At 44.8% G+C, this 26138-nt stretch overlaps 1 protein-coding gene across 1 annotated transcript in view; it reads right to left on the reverse strand.

Annotated features, from left to right (window-relative positions):
* Nucleotides 1-4580: 4580 nt before the first annotated feature.
* Nucleotides 4581-26138, reverse strand: part of TNRC6C (trinucleotide repeat containing adaptor 6C) — a 353608-nt gene continuing 332050 nt past the window's right edge. Inside the window, exon 18 of the mRNA XM_068262142.1 lies at nt 4581-5281. Within this exon, the coding sequence (XP_068118243.1) occupies nt 4921-5281 (361 nt within the window). The 3' untranslated portion in view covers nt 4581-4920. The remainder of the gene's footprint in view (nt 5282-26138) is intronic.

The raw sequence follows: 26138 nt of genomic DNA on the forward strand, positions 1-26138 counted from the left end.
GGGGGGGTGCACGGGGAGACGCACATATGGAGGGGGGCAGGAGGAAATTACAAGATAAGTACTAAGTCACGCGGGGAGCCAGGCACAGCGAGTGCACGCACAGGCAGGGAATCCTCAATGGCAGCGGGTCAGTGGTTCATATTGGCGGGCGTTCGCAAGTTGGGGATTCCCTGCCTCTGCAGTATAAGACGCAGGGACTTTTTCTCCCCATTTTTTGGAGAGAAAAAGTGCGGGCACACACACACGTTTCATGTGGAAGAAATGTTCATATGAGTTTTCTACACATATACCTTGTGCTGACTGAGGGAAAGGTCTAACATGCTCTCTGAGCATCCCTGAAAGGTGTTGATACTTTGAACTTTTCTGAAAAAGATCGGTGGAGTGGCATTTATGCACTCATAGTGTTCCCCACACTGCATGATAAAAGTGCTATTTAAACTCATCTGTCAGGAGGCGCTTCAGCAGCAAACTTTTGTAGATCAATCTGGCAGTAAAATGTACAGCTCTACATTTACTCTTTGAACTCAGTACAAACCAGAAGGGTGAGTCTAAAATGCCTTTCTTTACTAAGGAAATTCTGCAGACATATTCAAAGTGCGTACGTTAAAAAGGGGCGCTGGGAAAAAAGGGCGCCGGGTTTTTAACGATAAGCATGGATAACGTTTAAAAATGTATTGTACTGTATTTCGTTTAAAATTAATGGTTTTTTAAAGTTATAAATCATTAAATAATGTGCATTAAATCGGCAATTGTAAAAACGTTAATCTTTCGTTTAAATACTGAAACGTATAATAACGTTTAAAAAAAAATTACTAAGTAACCCTCCCTGTACCTACCCCTAACCCCTAGACCCCCCTGTTGATGCCTAAACCTAAGACCCCCCCTGTTGGTGCCTAAGTAACCCTCCCTGTACCTACCCCTAACCCCTAGACCCCCCTGTTAGTGCCTAAACCTAAGACCCCCCTGTTGGTGCCTAAACCTAAGACCCCCCTGTTAGTGCCTAAACCTAAGACCCCCCTGTTGGTGCCTAAACCTAAGACCCCCCTGTTGGTGCCTAAACCTAAGACCCCCTGTTGGTGCCTAAACCTAAGACCCCCCTGTTGGTTTTTTCGTTTAAAAATAATGTAAAAAAATGTACTGTTTTTCGTTTAAAAATAATGTTTGAAAAAAAATATTAATATTGTACTGTTTTTCGTTTAAAAATAATATTTAAAAATGTATAAATCATTAAATAATGTGTAATCATGAGAAGCAGTAATAAAACATTAAGTCTCCGGGCGCCGCTTTTAAAACGTTATCTTTCTCCGGCGCCCTTTTTTCCTATCGGGCGCCCATTAAACGATATTTATTATAGGAGTGAATGGCGGCGCCCGATTTGTCCACTAGCCTCAGGCGCCCGAATTTACTGTTACCATTCAAAGTACAGAGGAACTGCAGGTTGCTGTCATATTTCAACATTTATTTTTTCACAATGAAATTTGGGTGCAGCCTCTTGGTGTGCTTATATCTTGCTGCCTGCCCTGTACAACATGACGTGTATTGATAATTAACCTCTTTGAAGGTAAGGTTGAAATATGAACTTTTTTGTAACGGCTTTGGGACAATTTTGCATTCTAAAATAAATTATTGAAAAAAACTTTCTTCACAGAAATAATCTAGTTAGTCTCTCCTACTTTGTCTGTAAGCCATTTAGATCTGATACTCCATCTGGCGTGTGAAAACAAATAAAAAATAAAGATAACATGCACATAGCTATGTGCTAGAAAGATCGGCAACATAATGCACATGTGTTTCTGGCTACTCAGACAGAGTTAAAAGAAAAACACCAAACCAATGACCCATTGGAGTGCTCAAACATTAAGGATTGCCCCAGTGCCTGTAACAGAGAATTTCTATTTCTGAAGATGAGAGAGGGGCTCTACCCTTCTCGTGTCACAGTCTGTTTCCCTGCCCATCCAAGGGCAGTGTATAGCAGACAGAGGTAGCATTATGAATTAACACAAATTATTGGTTAAAAGACCCTTCCCATCAACACACAAATTGGACTTCATATTTACAGGTCATACTGTCTAAAGTAATATCCCCTGTCTGCTTTGCCCCCAGAAAATAATAAGAAAGGTTATTAATCGTTGCAAAGGGAAAATCAGCTCCATTTTACAAATCCTAACAAACAAAAACAAAATAGTAGCTCCTGTCTCAGACTAAGCTTGTGCATAGATCAAGATCCAAAAACCTACTCCAGTACCTCCAAAGATTGACACCTAGCTGGTACTGAAGGCATTTAATACTAACTCTGCTGCAACAAACCACAAGTCAGGACACAATTAAATGGCCATTCCAGCAAAGAGGTGTAAAACCAGCTGCTGAGATTCAACCTACACATGTGATAAAAAAAAACCATAATAACCACCACCACCCCCCCCCCCCCCCTCCCCAAAAAAACACTCTTTTCAATAAGGTAAAGATGGACTTCAAAAAGTCAATGTAGCATAAGAGACAAACAATTTTGTTTTCTGTTTTTTGTTTTTTTTAAATCACAGGCGATGTCTGTTACAATGATCATTCCATTTGCTAGCAGTAAGGTTTCTTGTTATTTTATTATCTACAGACCCAGAAAACTCACGGTTTGTGTTTCAACATAAAGCCTTTTTTTTAAACATGTAAAGCACTCTTGAAACATTTCAAGTCCATTATTTGGTAAATATGTATCTGCTACAAACAGGAATTGTTTGTCTGTCTCTGTCTCTGTCTGTCATGTTTTCAGTTCTTCCCCCTTACATTTTCAGTGCCTGGAGTTGAATAATCTCAATTTTTTTTCTTTTTTTGTCTTTTCTTACAAATAAAATGAAATGGTTTGTGTGGTGTTCTGCTTCTCTGGAAATGTCAGATTTTCCTGAGAAAGATATCCACAATGTGCAAGATAGTGATCCGATTTTTTTTTTTTTACATTTTCATTTGTTGATGAAACAAAAACATTTGACAAAAAAGGTAAAATATAAAAAAAGGGAAAAAAAATAAAATGTTGCACAACAATGGCTAAAGTTATTTTTAATAGAACACTGGTACTTTCCCCGAGATGTAAAGGAATTTCTATTTAAATTTGAAAATATATATTTTTTTTATCCAATGGAAGTATTTTTTTAAAGTTTTTTTTTTTTTTTCATTTTGCTATTTTTTTTTTCATTTTTGCCTTTTTTATTGTTACTTATTTTTGGAGAAAAGCAGAAAACCAAAGAATTTAAAATAAAAAGGTTTGTAAACAGTTTAGAGCCAGAACTGGCATCTGCTATTAAACGCAGTCCAAAACCTGCACAAGTTGCAGTGTTGGTTTATAAGTTCATCTTGTGGTGGCTGCTTAGCTTTTTCTTGTATAGTCCATAAGCCACTGCAGTTACCACAAATAAATGCAAGTCTCCAGTAATATGCATTACTTCCCAATGAGGAACCAATGGAAAGGTAGACAAACATTTTATAGGTTTTGTTTCTTCAGAAATAAGCACTGTAATTTTTTTTTCTTCACAAATAAGTCCATGAGTAAACATAGATTCGCCTTAGCACTCTCTCTTCATACTCTTCTTTCAGTTTTCTATTCAGTTGGGTAAAGCACAAAGTCTGGATGAGGAGTTAAAATTACAGTGCAAAGTTAAAAGACATGAATTAAATTATAATAATGAAAAAAAAAAGAAGAGAAAAAAATAGAGATCTAAAGGTAAGAGGCAAGATGTCGGGGGGGGGGGGGGGGGGGGGGGGTTCTAAAGGCATACATCATTAATCCAGAAAAAATGTAAGTTTTCAGTATAATGTTATGTGCACATACTTCTGTATAGGTTCTACCATTTTGCTATGGACAGAATGTGATGTGTCGATTAGTAATTGCATAAACACTAAGGGCTCGTTTCCACTACTAAATGATGCGAATGCGGCTACCTAGCCGCATCGCATGAATTGAAGAAATGGGACGTGGCTGTGGGCGGATGAGGTCGTGCGAGAATCTGCAGCATGCTGCAAATTCTCGGATCGCTCCGCACAACATGCATGCAGTGGAAACTGTTTCATTGCTGTGCATGTGTTTCAGGAGACCCGTGGTGCATCGCACCGCTCCTAGTGGAAACGGGCCCTTAAACAGGATTTGAATATAACGCAAACCCTGAAAGAATCTTATTGTAAGGTGTAGATCTGCTGTATTCAAGTATATCTAATATGATATTTTTAATGTTTTAGAGGGGTAAAATACTCACAGAAGAGAGAAAATGGAAAACAAAACAGGAAAAAAAAAAAGACTGGCAGGAGCAGAGGCTCTGGAAAAGGTTATGTGCATAGGCAGATCCACGAGGTGATCAAACTAGAGTCATCCATTCTTTTGTTTTTGTATCAATACTAATGCCATCTAAGTGCATATACAGAACTGCCACAATATGCAGAGCTTGCTTCTGCTCCCCATTAGATGGGCTCTGTCCGATGTGCATAAAAGTCCAAGGCTTATTTCAAAATAGGCTTTTGATAGGCCCTTGCTCCCCCCCCCCCTCCCCCAAAAAAACCCTCTTTAGTCCTGTCAAAACGAAAGTGCCCTTGCGTTCTAGTCCCAGCAGAAGCAGCGTTTATTTATTTATTTTTCTTTCTCTTAATCTTACTCTTAGAACACTTAAACAAACAAAAAAAAGCTTTACCATGTCTAAGTGACCCCTTCCCTTCCTCCTCAACCCATCCTTTTAATTTCCTTCCTTAGTCCCATACTGTTAGTTGAAACAGTTCACAAGGGTGCAGTAGTGAGGAGGACCCGGAAAAGATACTGCATGGAGAGAAGATTTGAGCTTGAAGAATTCCTCAGAGCCTGGACTGGAAAGGATTGGATATTTGTCTTGAAAGTTTCAGTTCGTGCTGATGATTAATAAATGTCTAGTACTGATGTCCACATTTCTTTCAGATGGATTCCCCACTCAGCAAATCCCCTGGTAGCAGAGTATTAAGAGGTGTTGGACTGCGAATGATTCTGGCATCATCGGACCCAGGTGGACCCCACAAACTGCTAGAGTACTGTGGGACACCACCCCAAAGAATATCATTGCCTCCCTTGGCACTCAAACAAGAAGAATTCCAGTGAGCAGCATCACTGCGAACCATAGTGTGTGAGGCCCCAGTGCCACCAAGCCGAGGTTGACTATTCCCATTGTTAGACTGCCAACTGGAAGTGGGTGGCAATTGTTGCCCTTGCGCCAAGAAACGGTTTACTTCCTCTTCACCAGCAAACTCTGCCAGGATGGTAGTGTTACCAAGGACACACCTAGGGGAAAAAAAGCGGGTGATGAATTAATGTCTTGCATACAAATTTTAGACAAAGTTGGTAACTTAAAATTATCCTGAAGTCATGAAAAAAAAAATGCACACAAAGATAAGTATCCATAGTAGTTGGAAGCCTCTGGACAGTTCAGAGGATTCCTGTACTTTTATACACTGTACCACTCCAGCATCAAGTCCCTCTAAACATTTATGCCTGTTGTGCCTTTACATTGTACTCTTAGACATGTGTATGCATGTATAAACTATAAAATAGAAAACCGAGAGCCCAATATAGTGTAGTATGTATTGGAAGAGTAGGAAAAATATGAAACGTAAGTAATTATACTTACAAACCTGGGTTACCTCAAAGGCAACCACTGTTAAGGCAGGTGGGGAGTTTAGGCCTGTCCCCACTCAGGACTAAGAAGTCACTCTCTGTGTATAGAAGAAAGAAAAGGGTGTGGCACCCCTCCGCCAGGGGTGGACTTGTATTCTTGAAGAGATGTACAGAGGCGCCAAAAGAATAAAATTCGCTAAAATTGTTAAAAATGATTGGGAGGCGGTGGTGGCCCAGCTCACCCAACATAGACACCATGCTGTCGATTAAAGCAAACCAACTTTATTCGCATACTCCTAGATACAGCATCGTGTCTATGATGTTTAAACTATGTACTCTTTTCTTCCACTTTATAATTATCATTTGCTGGTATAATTGCTTTACAATAAACTTCCCTGTTGGGTTTAGATGTGTGCGAGTAGACCCTAACCAGTTATAAGTAATTAACTATCTCCCCGTGTTTAAAATGCTACATAACCAAAAGCTTGAGGAGTGGAACAGGTATACTTTATCTTGGACAGGGCATATAAACGCAGTGAAAATGGCACTTTTTTTTATACTTTACATTTTTCATCATTATACAACAGTATAACATAATATACTACAATGAAAAGTATTCAGCACAAAGAGACAACAGTCAATAACATCATATAATATAACATAGTGATGGAATTGGATCTACAAGACAATATTGGATATATCTACCTTTTGGCATTGCCAAGCTATCCACATCATATTCATAAATGTCTGAGATCACCAGTAAATAGAAACCACATTCTAACTTATAACAGAGATTTAACTTTTATATAAAATGCACATTATGAAAGGAAACCCCATCTACAATTAACTGACTAATATCTCTATAAAACCGCCCTGAAAAGAGCGAAGTAAGGAAAAAACAAGAAATTATCAGACCAAATGATAATAAATTCCTGATACCCCCTGGCTAGAGCATTCTAATTTAACTGATGACAGAGGCTAGAGTTATTGTTAACCCTCCTGGCGGTTAATTTTTTTTGCCACTTAGGCAAAAATCCTTTTTTTTTTTTTTTTTAAAATTTTGTTTCTTGTAAAGCTACCAGAGTGGTAGCTACATGAAACACCACTAGAGGGCGCATGTGTCCCTCTAGTGCGATCGTCGCCGGCATCAAAAGCAAACAGGGGAACGCGTATATAACGCGCTCCCCTGTTTGGCTTCTCCTGTCGCCATGGCGACGATCGGAATGACATCATGGACGTCAGCCGACGTCCTGACGTCAGACGTCTCCGATCCAGCCCATGGCGCTGTCCGGAACTCATTGGTCCGGGCAGCGCAGGGCTCTGGCGGGGGGGCCCTCTTGCGCCACTGCGTGCGGGCGATCGCCGCAGTGCGGCGGCGATCGAGCTGTACGCGCGGCTAGCAAAGTGCTAGCTGCGCGTACAGCAGTTTAAAGTACGCAAATCGCCCCACCAGGGGCTGAGATATCTTCCTGCGCGGCATAGCCCGAGCTCAGCTCGCGCTTACCGCCAGGAAGGTTAAAGTTTGATAGGGAGTTCAGCTCCATAGAATAGACTGTGTAGGTATGGCTCTCATACTACATGGAAGGGGGTAAAATTGGTCTGTGATCTTTCATTTTCCAAAGACTATGGTCTGATGTGTGTATGAGCCTTAAGACTCATTGGTCCGGCTAATTAAGGCGTTAGTTTAAAGAGACACTGAAGCGAGACTAAATCTCGCTTCAGCTCTCATATATAGCAGGGGCACGTGTGCCCCTGCTAAAACGCCGCTATCCCGCGGCTAAACGAGGGTCCCTGACCCCCCCAACCCACCCCCCGCAAACCTTGGTCGGAAATCTGGTCGCAGATTAGCCCTTCCTAGAGGCAGGGCTAACGGCTGCAGCCCTGCCTCACAGCGCATCTATCAGACGCGCATCGCCGCCTCTCCCCCGCCCCTCTCAGTGAAGGAAGACTGAGAGGCGGAGATACGCGCTGACAGACGCGCGTGGGGCAGGGCTGCGGCAGTTAGCCCTGACCCAACCAGGAAGCGCTCCCCCGCATTACGGAGGGGATTTGGGGGGACAGGGACCCCCGGGAAGCCGCGCTATAGCGGCGTTTTAGCAGGGGCACACGTGCCCCTGCTATATATGAGGTCTGAAGCGAGATCTATTCTCGCTTCAGACTCTCTTTAAAAGGATCTTTTAAGATTTTTACTAGTAGATTTTGAACAGCCATCCAGGTATAGGTGAGTTTCGGACATTCCCATAAAATATGGAGTAGGGTACCTACAGATCCACAACCTCTCCAGCATAAATTTGTTGCAGATGGATCAACTAACTTTTTAAGAATATTTTTTAAAGAGACTCCCAATGTGACAGGCATAATGAATATCTAGAGGCCAGTTGTAGTGCATTATGCACCTCCTCACTAGATATTTGCTTATGTAGATCATATGACCATACCTTAAAGAGGCACTTAAGTGTGAGGAAACACGGAAAAGCTGCCGCAAGTACGCAAAGTAAGGCGGCTGATTCCACGTCCAACATGGCAGTTTGCGCGCAGGGGCCTGCTTTCACTAGCCTGACGGAGCACGGAGAAACCGCCGCATGCCCAGTTAAACAGGCGGCGGATTCCGCGTCTGACGCGGCGATTTGCACGCATAGGCCTAAATCTGTCCACATGGCGGAACGCGGAAAAACCGCCGCGTGCTCTGATAGCGGTGTGGCTGGTTCCGCGTCCTGCACAGCGGATACATTGCAAGACAGATCTGGTGTGGCTGGGACTGATAGTCCACACAGGTTCAGAAGGACGCGCGCGCGCGCTGAGAGGTAGAGCTTTTATGACAGCCAGAAGGGTGTCAGCTGACCAAGCCGGTCAGCTGACAAATCCACCACTTCCTATTGGTCCAGCACTTAGGGGAGGCGCTGGAGAGCGCTAGAGTATATATACTGGGTGCTGGTCATTCTCTGGTTGTCTGCCGTTGCGATCACTACGTGGTAGCACTCAGACCTTTTTGCTAATATCTGTGTTGTTTATTATCTGTTATACTTCAGACTAGTTCCAGGGTGTTGATGATCAAGAAACTCACACCCCAGACTAGGGAACTGTATATATATATATATATATATATATATATATATATATATATATATATATATATATATATATATATATCTATCAGACTAGTTCCCGCGTGTTGAGAATCACGGAGCTCACACCTAAGTATAGGCATTGTTATTATCTATTATGACTTCCTGCTTTCCTGACAACTCTTTTGATCTCTGATTTTGTACTTCGCTATATCTGATATTCTGTTGCCGAACCCTGCCTGTCTTAGGATTCTGCCTCTGTCTCCTGTCTCTGTACCTGATCTGTCAGTCTGTTGCCGACCTGGCCTGTCTGACCTCGAGAACTATTTCCCCTGTTGGGAGATAGTTCACAGACCTGTCAGTGACACTTCACCTTTGGTGTCACTCACACTCTGATCCTTTCTACTTTCAGCCTGGCTCCGCCACTTGGGGAGCCTCAGGCCATTGGAATGAATCTGTTCTCCGGGCAGTACCTCCTACTGCCTTGCACCCACTGTACGGGTGCTCTCCTCAAAGTATTACTGTTGCACCAAACACTCATATATTACTCAGGTGTCCAGAGGTTAGAGATATATCTGATTATCGGCGATACTGCAGATCATCTATAATCGGGTATATATCTGTATTCTCGGTGATACTGCAGATCACCGATAATCAGATCCTCTCTGTGTTACACCGATCGTTACATTAAGTCTAGTAAAAAAAAAAAAGTTTTACTCACCTGGGGCTTCCCTCAGCCCCCTGCAGCCGATCAGTGCCCTCCCCGTGTCTCTGCGATGCTCCCATCCCCGGCAGCGACCACTTCCGGTTTTGCCATCAGGACCAGACAGGCATGGGAACGCGAGTGATTCTTCGCGTTCCCATCCAAAATATCGCCCCCTATGCTGCTATTGCAGCCAGGAGGATATTTTGGCTTGGAACGCGAAGAATCACTTGTGTTCTCATGCCTGATCGGCTGCAGGGGGCTGAGGGAAGCCCCAGGTGAGTAAAACTCATTTTTTATTTTTTTACTAGACTTAAGGTTCACTTTAATGCTGGGCATACACGGCTTGAGAATGCGCCAGTATCGAGCCAGCGGCTCGATGCCGGCGCGTCACCGCTCGTGCGTGCGGATCGATTCCCGCTCGTCCCTGCGGGCGCTGCTAATCAGCGTTTCGTTTGCTCCCATTGTTCTCCCCGCCGGTATCGAGCGCAGAATCGATCCGGCGGGGTATCGGACAGGTTGAATATTATCAATCGAGCCATCAGCGGCTCGATTGATAATATAAAACGAGCCGTGTATGCCCAGCATTAGATATCTATTGAGCCTTACGTCATAGTGTTTAGTGAGTTCTTGATACCAGATCGATATGCCTCGTTTCAATGGTAGTTTACCGTTTAGAAAAGAATATATTGCTTTGGGTAATGTAGGAATGGGGTTCCTAATGGTTTTAGCCCAGTGAGCTAACCTTAGGTAAGTAAAGATCTGTTTATCACTCAATTGAAATTTCTGTTTAATCATGCTGAAGGACAAAATGTTGTGATCCGACCATATATCAGATAAGTGGGCAATCCCAGCTTTAACCCATGCTGAAAGATCTATGTTCCCCATCTTGGAGATTTCAATACATGGGTGGATGACTCCTCTTCAAAATTTGGAATAGAGCTATCTCATATGCCTTACATGAACTGGGCTTCCTCCAATCAATCAGCTCTGCTACTCACAGGAAAGGTCACACTCTGGACCTTATATTCCATACTGGGCTGTCAATAGCCAATGTGGAAATAATCCTGTTGCCTGGTCAGACCATCACACTATCCACTTCTCCCTCTCAATACCAGCTGTCAAACACCAGGTCAAGAATCAAATAAAATATCGCCGCTTAAAAGGGCTAACACCTCAACATATCCGAGATAACCTTAGCTTTGATGAATTGACTGACTCCAGCTTGGACCCTGATACTCTGGTGTTTAAATACAACAAATGTGTGTCCTCCACTTTTGAGACCATTGCTCCTCTGCGCACCAAATATCTTACTCCACACCATCATGCACAGTGGTTTGATAACGCTAATAAAAGAGCTGAAAAGACAAGGCCGAAAACTTGAGAGACTGTGGCGCAAATCTCAGTCCCCAGAAGACAAACATGCCTTAATCCTCCACTTGAAGAGCTACCAAAAGGTAATCACGGGAAAAAAATCATCCTTTCTATCACAAGAGATTGCAAATGCAGTTAACAAACCAGCCCAACTGTTCCGCACAGTGGAAAAACTCTGCAACCCGGCATGTCAAAAACTTAATATCGAGTCTTCAAAGGACCTCTGTGACCAATTTGCCCATTTCTTCACAGACAAAGTCTCCGCTATAAGCTCCGCCATCCAACTTACAGCATCTGAGCCTAATATAGCGCCGAAGACCATTAGCAGAGACAATGTAACACCTTGGTCAAACTTCAAAGAAATTGATGAAGAAGTCACATCAAGCATCCTCCTTTACGTCCGCCTAACTACCTGTGACCTGGATCCTGGCCCAACACAGTTCATGTTGAACTGCCCCGACCTGTTCGTACCGGTATTCCTAAAAATTATTAACTGTTCCTTAAAATCAGGAATATTTCCTGCTTTACTGAAGGAAGCAATCATCAGGCCTCTCCTCAAAAAACCCTCCCTGGACCCAGATGTAATGACCAGCTACAGACCTGTCTCTAACCTCCCCTTTCTGGGCAAGCTAATTGAAAAAGCTGTCTACCTCCAGCTAGAAGCCAAAATCCTACAAAACAACAGTTATGACCCATTCCAGTCTGGCTTCAGGAAACACCACAGCACTGAAACTGCCCTCATCCAAATATGCAACCACCTGCTCATGGCAAGAGACAGAGGAGAGTGCTCGATCCTCATACTGCTAAACCTTTCTGCAGCCTTTGATACAGTTGACCATGACATCTTGATAAACAGGCTACAGGAATACTGCGGCATTGATGGAATAGTTCTTCAGTGGTTCCAATCCTTCTTGAGTGGCAGAACCCACAAAGTGTCTATGGGGCCCTTCCTGTCCACCCCTGTATCACTTAAGTATGGGGTGCCCGAGGGCTCAATCCTCTCTCCCCTGCTTTTCACTATCTACATGTTACCGCTGGGAAAACTAATCCAAAAACATGGCCTGACATACCACTGCTATGCAGACGACACCCAACTATATCTTTCCTTCAAGCCTGGTGTGACAGACCCAACTCTAACTATAAACGCCTGCTTACGTGAACTACAGAAATGGATGAATGACAACTGGCTGAAACTAAATGCAGACAAAACTGAAGTCCTTCTGATTGGAGGGCAGAGCATGATAACAAAACAACATAACTTGCAGTCTTCACCACTGGGAATAGGAGGCACGGATCTACGCAGCTTTGATCATGTGCATAGCCTGGGAGTTCTAATTGATTGGGATTTAAACTTCAGAACTCAAATCTCTGCTGTGGTGAAATCATCCTATTTTCACATGAAGAACATTGCAAAAATCAAGCACCTCATCCCCCCAGAAGATCTGCCAACCTTAGTCCACGCCTTCATCACATCCCGACTGGACTACTGCAATGCTCTCTACACTGGCCTTCCAAAAAAGGCCCTGTACCTACAGCTGATACAGAATACTGCTGCCAGACTGCTAACCAACCAACCCCGTCACTGCCACATAACGCCAGTCCTGCACTCCCCTCACTGGCTACCTATAGAATGGAGGGTCCTATTCAAGATCGGCCTACTGACATTTAAATCCCTGAATAATCTAGGCCCTGGATACATGAAAGATATGTTGCGGCTACGTAGCAATCCCCGCATTCTCAGATCAACAGGTTCTAATAATCTAGTCATACCCAGAGTCCACTTGGAAACGTTTGGTCCCAGAGCCTTCTGTCATGCTGCCCCTACGTTTTGGAACTCCTTACCTCAACAGATCAGGACAGCTCCATCCCTGGACGTGTTTAAATCCAGACTGAAAACCCACCTGTTCAGTTTGGCATTTGCAGAAATATAACTTTTGTTGTGTGACTACTTCATCCTACTAATTACTGAATCTGAGAGAGCCTAAGCGCTTTGAGTCCTATGGGAGAAAAGCGCTATAGAAATGTTATTGTATTGTATATTATTGTATTAAAGAAGCTACAGAGTGGAGAGGAACTTGGATAATAGATTGGTCTTTTTTTGGAAATGCTGATATATTTTTGGAGTTGTTGCCAGGCCTGGATTGTGGCAATACAGGACGGTTGTGTTAATAGGGGAATTTTCGTATCTAAGAGAATTCCTAACAATATATCTTTAAGTGAAAATTTAGCAAGATTCTCTTCTATTCGTACCCAGGATTTGTCTGTTGCATTTTCCCACCAGAATTTTGATTGGTCTAAAATACAAGCATAGTAATACGCCTCTAAATCTGGAAAACCTAAACCCCCTAATTTTTTAGGGATATGTAAGATATCTCTTTTAATGCGAGTTTTTTTCCCCGCCCAAATAAATTTACCTATCATTCCATTTAAATTGGTAAACAATGATTTCTTGAAGGGAATAATTACTGATCAGAACAAATAGAAAATTGTAATGAGCGCAGCCGCGGCGGACGGCATCGCCACCGCGGCTGCCTCTGGATCCCTGCCCGTCTCTCCGGCGTCTAGGACGCCAGGGACGGAACTGACTTTTCTCTGTAGGGTCGCTGTCTCGCGCGGGTGTGCGCGTAGACAGGACCTTTATGCGAGGAGAGGGATCGTCAGCTGACCTGCGGGTCAGCTGACGGCAAAGGAGACTCACGGCGCCCCGGATTGGCTGGCTGCAGGGGGCGTGCCAGTGAGGTCTCCTCTGCCTCTTAAGCCTTCGGGCTTCAGTCTGGCACTGTCTGTTGTCGTGAACGCTTGTGTCAGCGCTCAGACCTAGCTAGGATTACTGTGTCATTTCTGTGTTGTACTTTAGATCAGTTCCAGGGTGTCGAGACTGGGGACCTCACACCCAAGCTTAGGATTCTGTATCATTGCTGTGTTATACTTTAGACCAGTTCCAGGGTGTCGAGACCAGGGACCTCACACCCAAGCTTAGGATTACTGTGTCACTTCTGTGTTATACTTTAGACCAGTTCCAGGGTGTCGAGACCAGGGACTTCACAACCAAGCTTAGGATTACTGTGTCATTACTGTCTTGTCTGTTAGACTAGATCCCAGGTGTGATACTAAGGATTTCACACCTAGACTAGGATATTGCTTTATGGCTTCTGTTATCTGTTAGACTAGTTCCTGGGTGTTGATGCCAAGGAGTTCACACCCAGACTAGGATATTGTTTGCAAAAAAGGAAGGAAATGGTCTGGCACTGTAGCTTTTAATATATCAGCAGGCATACATGAGTGAAAACAATGGTGTGGCATCAAGTGGCATAGTAGTGCACTGTATCACAAGTACTTATCGTGCTGCTTCTGAGGTGAGGGAGGGACGTCTGTGGGCGCCAGTGGGTGCACGGCCTTACGACCGTTTCGCTGTGGAATAAGCCTTGCTTCTTCTGAGGCCTGTGTGCAGTGCACTACTATGCCACTTGATGCCACACCATTGTTTTCACTCATTTATGCCTGCTGATATATTAAAAGCTACAGTGCCAGACCATTTCCTTCCTTTTTTGCAATATGTTCCATGATACTGCTCACCAACGGTCTTGAGCACGTAGCCTCTGCTGAGGATACACGTTTAATCTGCAAATACTTGCTACATCTCATCCCCGGGTCATCCTGAGTGCCTGCCTAACCTTTTTCTCTAGGATATTGTTTACTGAATTGATCTCCTGTGTATGACTCTTAGCTATTACCTCTAACTCTGATCCTGCCTTCTGATCCTGTACTTTCGCCTATCTGCCTACTTGTTGCTGAACCTCTGCCTGATTACCGTTCACTCTCGTCTCACGATTCTGTACCTATAAGTACCTCTCTGTTGCCGAGCCTTGCCTGTCAGACTACTCTACTCACCAGTGGGCCCTCTCCACTGGTGAGGTGCTGGCTTCACCAGATCCGCTGGTGAAGTTGTTCTGTAGTGCAGTTCTGTTTGTGTCTCAGGTTATCACTAGCCTGCAGTATTGTCTGAATCACCCACTCCTCGGGAGATTCTATTCCAGTTTCAGTGTCCCCAGCTTGCTGGGGTTTGTACTTTATTATTCGGACGGCCTGTGTACCTTGGGTACCTCGCCAGCACTTCTGTAGAAGTCTAGCCTTTATTAGGTTCAGCTAGTGCCAGCCTGCTTCTCTGTAGGGGCCTAGTCTGCATGGTCTGAGGCTCATCAGCTCCTCTGATGAGCACCTGTTATGCATTTACTATCCTCACCTGCTCCACTGGTGAGGTATAGCTTAGTAATTGATGGTACCTTCTCAGCTCCTATGGAAGGTTAACCAAAGCGATTTAAGTCTTGTGTCACCCTTCCAGCTCCACTGGAAAGGCCTGGGGTACCTTCTTGCTGCCAGTTAAGCTAGCTCCTCTGATAGGACTAGTTTGCTATCTGGTGTATGTCTGTTATCTGTCTGATTGGTTCTTGTCTCTCGCCGGTACCCCTGGCAGAGACTAGCTAAACTACCACCGTATTCTCTGTCTGTATCCTTCCCAGCCTGACTGGGGAGCCTATTGTCTATCCGTCTTGTTTGTATCCAGGTTGTTCCTTACAAACTCCTTTGGTAAGGTCCAGTAAAGTCATTGAAGTTACGGTTGCACCCAAACACTACACACTCTGATCTTGGTCTTGCTATACTGGTATTATTGGTGATTCTGTGGATCACACATAATCGGGTACAGCGTCTGCATCATTGGTGATTCCGCAGATCACCAAGGATCAGACATCTGAGTTGTGGCACAAGAATTTTTGGTAGTGTTACAATTTTAAATATTCATTCTTCCTGCCCACGAGAGATCATATTTCCCGAGATAATATAGTTCCACTTTCAGATCACGTAATAATGGGGTGTAGTTAGTATCATATAGTTTAGCAGAAGCGTTGGGAATTTGTATTCCTAAATAAGGTACACTATTCTCCGCCGATGTGAAAGGGTACAGCACTGAAATCTGTTTTTTTAATGTTTCTGGTAGGTTGATATCCAACATCAACGACTTACTGGCATTGACTTTGTAATATGATTGTGATGATCCGCTCAGCTGGCTGCACAGGCAGACAGCTGTTTGTCCATTCCTCTAGTCTGTGGGCTGCAGGTCTCTGGAACAGAGACCTGTCTTTCCATTGCAAGTTTCTGGTCTGTTCTCTTGCTGGGGAATTTGCATACATTCGTTATGCAAATCCCCTACCTGCCTTCTTTGATGACTGGCACTATAAGGGCTGGAACCCACAGGAGCGCTTTTGGCAGCGTTTTGGCAGCACTGCGATACGCTAGCAGTTTGCCAAAACGCTGGGCTAATGTTAATGGATTAGGCAACTTCCACAGGAGCGTTTGCGTTTCCCAGAAACGCAAACGCAGGACCTGCAGCATTTTGGGAGCGTTAGCGCTTTAATGTAAAGTATTGAAACGCTAGCAGAAACGCTCAGCAAAACCTAAACTGAGCGGTTTTGCTAGCGTTTTGCGGTTAAGCACACTGTAACAAAATGAAAAATAATTCACAGGACCAATCAGGATAAAAACGCAAAACGCAAAACGCTATGCACCCGCTGGGGAAAAAAATACAATGTTGCAAAACACGACCAAAAACGCGCATGAATCCGCTTGCAAACCGCTCAGACAAAACGCTAGCGGTTGCGTTTGCGGTTTTCAGTGGGTTCCAGGCCTCAGAGCTTTAGGTTTCCCAGAATGCTTTGCTGGACATTTCCCTTCCATGCTCTGTTCCTGATGGACACTGCTGGAGTGTCAGCCATTGCTATCTAGTATAGTTAATTCCTGGGGGTTGCTTTAGGCTCCCCTGCTAGCCCAGTCAGGTTGTATTATCTGTATTGCCTGTTCTGTCTTGTCTTGCCTGTTTGCCATTGTCCTGTCCCTATGGTGGTTAACAGGAAATGGTTCTGATCTCTGTTCTTGGAGTATAGCTGGTGCAGCGGTTGCTACCAGCTATCTCTTCTGTTCTGTCTTCTGGGATCGCGCTAGCTACTTTTTGCTAGCGCTGGGGATCCTTCTGTTCTGTCTCCTGGGATCGCGCTAGCTACTTTTTGCGAGCGCTGGGGATCCTTCTGTTCTGTCTTGTCTGTCGCGATTGCGCTGTCACCAGCGGCGGTTGATAGCGAATCGCTCTGTCTTGTTTAGATCGCACTAGCCGCTAGCGTTAGCGGCTGTGGATCTTTCTGATCTGTGTTCCTGCTTGGATCACACTTGCTCTGGCGGAAGAGCGGTGGATCCTTTCTGCCTAGTTCCTGTTTTTCGTGTGTCTGTCTTGTCCGCTACGCTTGCTGCAGGCTCGGTGAGGTAACCGTTAAGCAAGCGCTCGCGTCCTCTGTTTCATGTTTGTCTGTTTATGGTTAGTTAGGCGTGCTTGTCTCTATTGTGCTTATCACGTGGAGATCGCGCATAACCGCGTGCACTGTTGCGAATGAGTGCGGTGTTCGCGGTTAGCTAGCGGTTGTTATTTTCCGTATCTCCTTATTGTATTTGCTGTGCCTTTGCTACCCTCGTATTCTATTCTGTTCTGCCTTGTGTCACGTCTGGCGATCGCACCTCTCGCGATCCTATTTCGTATCTGCTGTTGTGTGTGCGCGGTCGCGGGGTGGCGACTGGATTGGCGCACACACATACAACCTATCCCTTTGCTCAATCTCATTCGCAATCACCTCTCTTGCGATTGCGTTCTGCGCTTCGTACAATTCCTGTCTGGCACTTGTGGAGGTACAGAGGATTGGTTCCTCTGCACTCCCCAGCGCCATCTGCCGACAGGAATTTCCCTCTACAGGTGCGTAGCACCTTTTGCTGGGTGCCTGCAAATATACGCTTGTGGAGGATTTCCGCCGTGTCAGCGCACGCGTTGTGCGCTGATCACGGAGATAGTTCCACAATCGTGACAGAATGTCCAGCCCTACCCAAAACCCCAGTGTAGACGGAATTTCCGATTTGTATGATTTTGTCGAATATGGCTCTTGTACCTTTGAGAGATTTAAAAAACTTGAACCTGAATCAACAGACAAATTTTTGTGTGTATGAAACTGTTAGCGAACCCTGAATTCCAATGCACCCCAGTGTCTACCTGGGCCCCCCAAATGGTCTACATTCTGTTGGGGGGCGAAATGTTAATGTGGGGTTATGATGTGTTAAATCATACCACCCTGAGTCAAAGACCCCTGGAATTCTTGGCCTTTTTAATTCACAATTGGCTGAGATTACCTCAATTACCATACCCCCTTAATGAGTTGTTGTCAGCAGCTCAATCAGCTGTTCCATCTACTCTTTCATCCACAAAGCAGCCATCCAAAGCCTCTAAGTATAAACGTAAAAGATCTAGGAAGGCTTCCCAGCGGAAAGATCCGTTGCCCCTAGCAACCACAAATAAATAGGTTATTTCTGTCAAGTCTGAAATGGGCAAAACCATGCAGTATTATAATGATGTTTATAATGCATCTGCTGATCAGTTTCCAGGGTTTTTGCCCCAATCCAAAGCTTATGTGGATCCTGCTATAGGTAGGATCGCACACTACATTAAAACAGTTAAAAAAAAATCTGTTCTTGTTCCTGAACTCCACCCCTATGGAGATTATTTGGATACTGGCCTGTTTGAACCCCCATTTGCTTCCTGGGATATTGGGGCCTTGCTGGAAGAATTCGATTTTGATTGGAAAGCCTTTTGCGATTTTTACATCGCAAAAAGCGAAGATGTCTTGAATGCTTGTCTCGATTCTATGTACCTTCTGATTGATTCCGATGAATGTGACAAGGATGATGTGGATCTAGTGATCTATGTATGGCAAACGATTTTTGGATGAGTTGCACACACACCAACCAATTGATTCCAATAAAGAGACATCTTTGTCGGATGATTGTTCCTGCCTTTCTGGGGTAAAGCATGAGAGTCTTGACTTTGTGCAATCTGAAATGAATGAGTGTGCCGCTGTGGTTGGTTCCTGTGCGAATCCCGAAGGATTCTCTCCTGACAGTGTGCAGTTTGAATCGGTGCGATCTGATGCCTGTTTCTCGGATGTTCCTGCAGATTGTGATCGGCATGAGTCTGCCGGTTTCCTCAAGGATGTGTGGGATCCTTTGTCAGTTAGAAACAGATCTTTGAGATCTTCTGTCTGTGACCCTGCTATGGGGAAAATTTCTCGACTATGCACCGTCAAAAGTAAAATTTTTATGCCTAATAAAGTTTATCCTGTTGATGTCGCCATTTCTTTTGCAAATGAATCTATGTCTTATTCTGTTCGCACCTGTGCAGGCCTGTTGCCTGATGACAGTTGCTCCAGTGTTTCTGTCCTAGATGCCTTGCAGTCTGCTCCGCAGATCGCGGAAGTTTGCGATATGGAAGCGTCAGTTTCGCAACCTAAAGCGATCTTGGATCCGCAAATTTTGCGTTCTGACTCCTCGGATTCGACATTGTTAGCCGAATCTAAGAGTGAGACAGCGCTTCGGTTTTGTGAATCTGATGCTGAAGCTTCTTTGCCTTGTCCAGAGAAGCTTTCTCTGAACCTGCCCTGTACCATGAATGAAGGCATGATGTCCACTTGCATTGACATTTGCGAGTCTGATTCTGAAGAAAGTATTGACTCTCCACCCAGTACTCTGGATGAGTCAATATTGCCTTGTACAATATCTCCTGCCCTGCCCCTAGAGGCTCGTCTAGGTATTGCTGCTATTTTTACCTGTCTTTCTGCAGTTTTGGAATTGCAAGCTAGTTTGACTACTACGCAGAGTTCTGGGTGCAACGAGATTAAAGTTAGGGAGTCAGTGTGTGGTCCAGTGAATATTCCTGTACGTTCCACTCATGATGATGAAATTCAGTTTCAGTTTATGGTGGAACCTTCCCTGGGACATCTGCCCTGTTCTCAAAATAAAGTTCCAGTTTTGCCATGTAACATGGATAGTACAGAATCCTTCTTAGACAACTTGAAAAATGATGTTCCTGAGGTCTTGTTTGATGATCTAAAGGTCTCCGAGTTCCTCCCAAAGGGTGCAGAACTTGTAGGAGATGTCTCCTGCCCCCCAGGTCCTTCTGAGGTGTTGCCCACTTCAGTAGGCATTGCTGCCTTGCTGACTACTTTTGCAGCTCTTGTGGAGCTTCATTCATCTGTAGTCAATGATGATATTACAGTTACAGAAAATTCTGAATTTGAGTCCGAGTCTTCTTTTGAAAGACCAGTACCTGTGATCTTTACTCGTGATGATTTTCTGCCCGGTACTGGTTTTGGTCTTGTCGTGTCGGACTCTGAGGTTGGCAGTTCCCCGACATGTCCTGAGGTTTCTCCTGTACTAGTGTACCCCGATGTGCTCTGTGACCCAGAAAGCCCAAGTGTGCCTCGGTTACCAGCGTACTCAGATGCTTCCTCAGTGGAGACATGTTCTGATATAGCCTGCCTGCTTGCATGCCCAGAAGTGGTCCCTGAAAGTCCTGATCTTGATGGGTGTCCTGCTAATTTTGAGTCTGGAATGATCATAGGTTCCATAGGGGTTCTTGGTGGTTCTCCATGTGAGCCTGGTGAGCGTTCTGGCTTCTTGGGATCTCTGCGGAGCTTCAAGGCGTTCTGGGAGATTCCGGGAAAGGTTCTGCTTGGTGCCCTGAATACGATCAGCAATGGCTTTGGTGTTGTAAGGGACACTTCGAACAGGTATTGCGGCAGGTTTGGTATTCTTGGACGCTCCTTGGAAGGTGGTGGGTATTGTCTGGAGGGTGTCGATGGCTTCTTCTCTGGTGTCCACAGTCCTGATGGGTGTTACGCTGAGACTTGTAGTGCTGATGGGCATGTTTCGGTGGCTTCTGCTTCTGATGAGGTCGGTTTCGGATGGACTGACTCTGGAATTGGGCCTTGTCGGGCTGTCCTGACCTTCATGAGTCTTCAGTTAGAGTTTGGGATGATACCAGTTTTGAGGGATGTCTGGAATCCATCCCTAGAAGGGGGGGGTACTGTGATGATCCGCTCAGCTGGCTGCACAGGCAGACAGCTGTTTGTCCATTCCTCTAGTCTGTGGGCTGCAGGTCTCTGGAACAGAGACCTGTCTTTCCATTGCAAGTTTCTGGTCTGTTCTCTTGCTGGGGAATTTGCATACATTCATTATGCAAATCCCCTACCTGCCTTCTTTGATGACTGGCACTATAAGAGCTTTATGTTTCCCAGAATGCTTTGCTGGACATTTCCCTTCCATGCCCTGTTCCTGATGGACACTGCTGGAGTGTCAGCCATTGCTATCTAGTATAGTTAATTCCTGGGGGTTACTTTAGGCTCCCCTGCTAGCCCAGTCAGGTTGTATTATCTGTATTGCCTGTTCTGTCTTGTCTTGCCTGTTTGCCATTGTCCTGTCCCTATGGTGGTTGACAGGAAATGGTTCTGATCTCTGTTCTTGGAGTATAGCTGGTGCAGCGGTTGCTACCAGCTATCTCTTCTGTTCTGTCTTCTGGGATCGCGCTAGCTACTTTTTGCTAGCGCTGGGGATCCTTCTGTTCTGTCTTCTGGGATCGCGCTAGCTACTTTTTGCGAGCGCTGGGGATCCTTCTGTTCTGTCTTGTCTGTCGCGATTGCGCTGTCACCAGCGGCGGTTGATAGCGAATCGCTCTGTCTTGTTTAGATCGCACTAGCCGCTAGCGTTAGCGGCTGTGGATCTTTCTGATCTGTGTTCCTGCTTGGATCACACTTGCTCTGGCGGAAGAGCGGTGGATCCTTTCTGCCTAGTTCCTGTTTTTCGTGTGTCTGTCTTGTCCGCTACGCTTGCTGCAGGCTCGGTGAGGTAACCGTTAAGCAAGCGCTCGCGTCCTCTGTTTCATGTTTGTCTGTTTATGGTTAGTTAGGCGTGCTTGTCTCTATTGTGCTTATCACGTGGAGATCGCGCATAACCGCGTGCACTGTTGCGAATGAGTGCGGTGTTCGCGGTTAGCTAGCGGTTGTTATTTTCCGTATCTCCTTATTGTATTTGCTGTGCCTTTGCTACCCTCGTATTCTATTCTGTTCTGCCTTGTGTCACGTCTGGCGATCGCACCTCTCGCGATCGCGTTCCTATTTCGTATCTGCTGTTGTGTGTGCGCGGTCGCGGGGTGGCGACTGGATTGGCGCACACACATACAACCTATCCCTTTGCTCAATCTCATTCGCAATCACCTCTCTTGCGATTGCGTTCTGCGCTTCGTACAATTCCTGTCTGGCACTTGTGGAGGTACAGAGGATTGGTTCCTCTGCACTCCCCAGCGCCATCTGCCGACAGGAATTTCCCTCTACAGGTGCGTAGCACCTTTTGCTGGGTGCCTGCAAATATACGCTTGTGGAGGATTTCCGCCGTGTCAGCGCACGCGTTGTGCGCTGATCACGGAGAAAGTTCCACAATCGTGACAATGATACTTTCGAGAATGTATCCAAAGAGTTGGTAATTTGGGCCAGTGAGCGTATAGGATCTGTAACTGTTAGGATTACATCGTCGGCAAAGAGGCCTATCTTATCGGCCTGATCTCCAATCTGAACTCCTGTAATTTCCGTGTTACTTCGAATGGACTCAGCAAGGGTTTCCATCAAAAGTGTAAATATTATAGGAGACAATGGGCACCCTTGCCGAGTACCATTAGAAAGAGAAAATGACTCAGAGAAATAGCCAGAAGCATTAATCCTAGCTGATCCCTGAAAACCAAACTTTAACAGCGTATGACTCAAAAATGACCAATGTACCTGGTCGAACACCTTCTTCGCATCCAAAGTAAGGAACAAAGGCGTCCGACCGGTCTCCAAACAATGCAAGATGGAAAGCATTCTCCTAGTGCCGTCTGTGGAGAGTCGACCTTTGGTAAATCCTACTTGGTCACTACAAATGAATGTGGGTAAAATATGTAGTAACCTCCTGGCTAAAACCTTCGCGTATAGTTTAGTATCCGAGTTAAATAAAGAGATGGGTCGGAAACTAGCAGGGTTACTAGTGTCTTTGCCTGTTTTAGGTAGGACCGTTATGGTAGCTTCTAAAAACTCTCTTGGAATGTGGCCTGTTGTCATGAAACTATTGAATACGTCTGCAATATGAGGAGATAATGTGGTTGCAAAAGCTTTAAAATACTCATTTATAAACCCATCTGGGCCTGGGGCCTTATTAATCTTAAGACTGTTGATAGCATTCAAAATTTCCAGAGGGGTTATTTCTGAGTTTAAACTCTGCAATCGTTCTGCCGAAAGCGGGGCTGTGGAGTTGGAGTCGAGGAGTCGGGTCAATTTTGGGCACCCTGAGTCGGAGTTGGAGTCGGAGTCGTGGTTTTGTAAACTGAGGTGTCGGGAGTCGGATGAATTTTGTACAAAATCCACAGCCCTGTTAAGTATTAGACTAAGGAGTCAGAGTTGAGGAGTCGGAGCTATTTTGGGTACCCGGAGTCGGAGTTGTGGTTTCATAAACTGAGGAGTCGGAATATTTTTGTACCGACTCCACAGCCCTGGCCGAAAGTGATGGTAGATTTAGCGATTTTAAAAATGATTGTATTTGAGCATCAATAGGTTGCGGAGTATTGCTATGATGCTTCAGGTTATAAAGGTCATAGTAAAATTGTTGAAATACATTCGCGATATATTTTGGATTAGTGACCCTTTGCCCAGATTTGGGGTCAATTAAAAAAGGAATGCGTGTTTTTGCTTGACTTTTTGTGCTAATAGGGACCCTGCTTTGTTATTTTGTGAGTAATATTTAGATTTAGTTCTTGTCAAATTGAATTCATATTGGTGAATTAATAGGGTACGGATATTTTGGCGTGCTACAAATAACTCCTCCAGTTGTGTGGAATTATTTTTATGAGCTTTTTCTAATGACATAACTTTTTGTAGTGCCTCTGTTATTTTATTCTGTCTTTGCTTCTTAAGTTGAGCTCCAAGCTTAATCAACACTAGGGATGATCGGAACCAGCAAATTCCGTTCCGCGGAGCTGCTGCTGCTACTCCCTCCCCTTCCCCCTCCTCCTCCTCACAGGTTTAGCAATTCCGTTCCAACCGCCGGAATCTGAATTGACCTAATTAAGAATTCCGCGGGGGTTCTGTCACCTCTCTGAGCCAAGCAACATCAGGTATAACCATGGATACAGTAATTGTTTTAGCTACGGATTATTATTAGCATCACGGTGCGTGTATTTATATAGCTGACACATTTTCTGAAGTGTTTACACACAATACAATATCTCATCACCTGAGAGCTTTCTATACACGCTAGGCTGAACAAGATTATAAATATGAATTCCGGTTCCGGCGCCTGCATGGTGAGAGGGTGAGAGCGGAGCTCCGGCCGTCAGCCGCACATCCAGACCCACTGCCTACAGCACAACCCGCCGCCGCTTCTTGGGGGACCGCTAAGAACGTGAGAAGAACCCAGAGCACAATACACATCCATAAATGGAACGATACCTCACCCGGCAAGGAACTAAACCACAGCGCCAGGGACGAGAGGGGGAAACACCCAAGATGACGGCGAGGAGATCAGCGCGCAAAGCAAATCAGCAGACGGAGGAAGGAGAAGTACAGAGCAACTACACTAGCTCGGAAGGGGAATCAGATGGGGATTACAGGAGAGGAGGTACGCAGACAAATGTGCACATAAATTATAGGAAACTGGCAGAGGAAGTGGGAAAAGTTCTGGCCCCAGAGTTACAGACTACCATACAGGAGGCCATTAAACAAGCGCTGCAGGGCATAAGAAAAGATATACAGCATCAGGCTAAAAGGCTGAAGGAGTCTGAGCAGAGAGTGAGTCAGTGCGAGGACGATCTACATCAGGCAAACATTAAAATTGACACGCTTCAAAAAGATTATGCAATTGCACACTCTAGAATTGAGGACCTAGAAAATAGGTCCAGAAGAAACAACATTAGAATAATTGGACTCTCCGAGGACATTCTAATTTCTCAGTTGCCTGAAATCTGTAGATACCAGAAGCTTTGGGCCTAACAGCGCCATTGAAAGTAGAGCGAGCCCATAGAGTGGGACCATTACGTAACAAGCAGAAAAGATCTTTACCAAGAATGGTTATGGTCCGATACTTGGACTTCGCAGATAAAGCAAATCTCATGGCGGCATACCGTAACAAGTCACAAGATCTAGAGTTAAGAGACTGCACATTGAGACTCTTTAATGATTACTCCGCGGAGGTCTCCAAGAAAAGGCAGGCCTTTGTTTCCTCCTGCAACACTCTCAACAGTAGAGGCATTAAGTTCATGCTATTATACCCTGCAATTATGCGCATCACGGACCAAGATGGCAAGCAGCATACCTTCGATACTCCTGAAGAACTCAAGGATTATCTGTCGAACACGCACACCTCTCCAAATAGACGTGCACCCCCTCCTGCTAAAGATCCTTCCTGAGGACGTTTTAAAAGTTCTCTAAAATTTAAATTTAAACGTAAGAGCTTTGCTTTATTTCTCTAGCACAAGCGGTTCTGGCTGGGCGAATAGGCTGCTTCGGAGTTAAAAGAAGGACTCACCATCGGGGAAGAAGAGAAGTCCCCAAACGGGAAAAGTGACTCTTTCCCGCAAACTAATCATCAGGTTGTGAGTTTCAAGTTTCTAACCGTTACAACTTATTTAGGATTAGAGGACATAGCTTCAGGGGTTAATGGGAAAGAATTAGGGGTTGAGGGTTATGGGAAGTTAGGGGGTGGGATATTGGTCACACTGTGTGGGTCACGAGTTAGAAAAGTCTCTAATAATATGTGTATATGGATTAAAATGCTTGCTTTATACCATACGGACTGTGTCACACCATCCGGGTGATCTCATGGAACGTTAAAGGCCTACACTCAGCAGGCAAACGTTCACGAATCCTTAATCACTTAAAGAGACTGTCTCCTGACATTTGTCTCCTACAGGAGACACATTTGAAGGAGGAAAATTTCCACTACATGCGGAAAAAATGGGTAGGAGAGGTTTTTGGGGCCCCGGCAACTAATAAATCTGCGGGGGTGATGATTCTTGTTAACAAAAACTTTCAAATGAAGAACCCTGTGTGTGACGCAGACTCGGGTGGTAGATGGTTGTCTCTAAGTTTTAATACTGCTACCGAAGCCTTTTATATATGGAATATCTATGGCCCAAACGATAATAATCAGCAATTTTTTGACTCATTGTTGTCTAAACTTTCTAAAAATTCATCTCCAAACCTCATTGTAGGAGGGGATATGAATTCGGTTGCAAATACGGGTGAGGATAGATCTGAAAAAAAGGCCCAGGCCAGACCTCATGACAAGAGGATCGCTACCTTAATGACAGCCACCAACTTAATTGACGCATGGAGTTTTTTGAATCCTACAGCCAGAGAATATACTCATTTTTCTCACAGGCATAAAACGCATTCACGAATAGATATGTTTCTAACTAGAGACGCGTTGTCTAGCAGAA

Source organism: Hyperolius riggenbachi, chromosome 12 (assembly GCF_040937935.1).
Source record: "Hyperolius riggenbachi isolate aHypRig1 chromosome 12, aHypRig1.pri, whole genome shotgun sequence".
Classification (NCBI taxonomy): Eukaryota; Metazoa; Chordata; class Amphibia; order Anura; family Hyperoliidae; genus Hyperolius; species Hyperolius riggenbachi.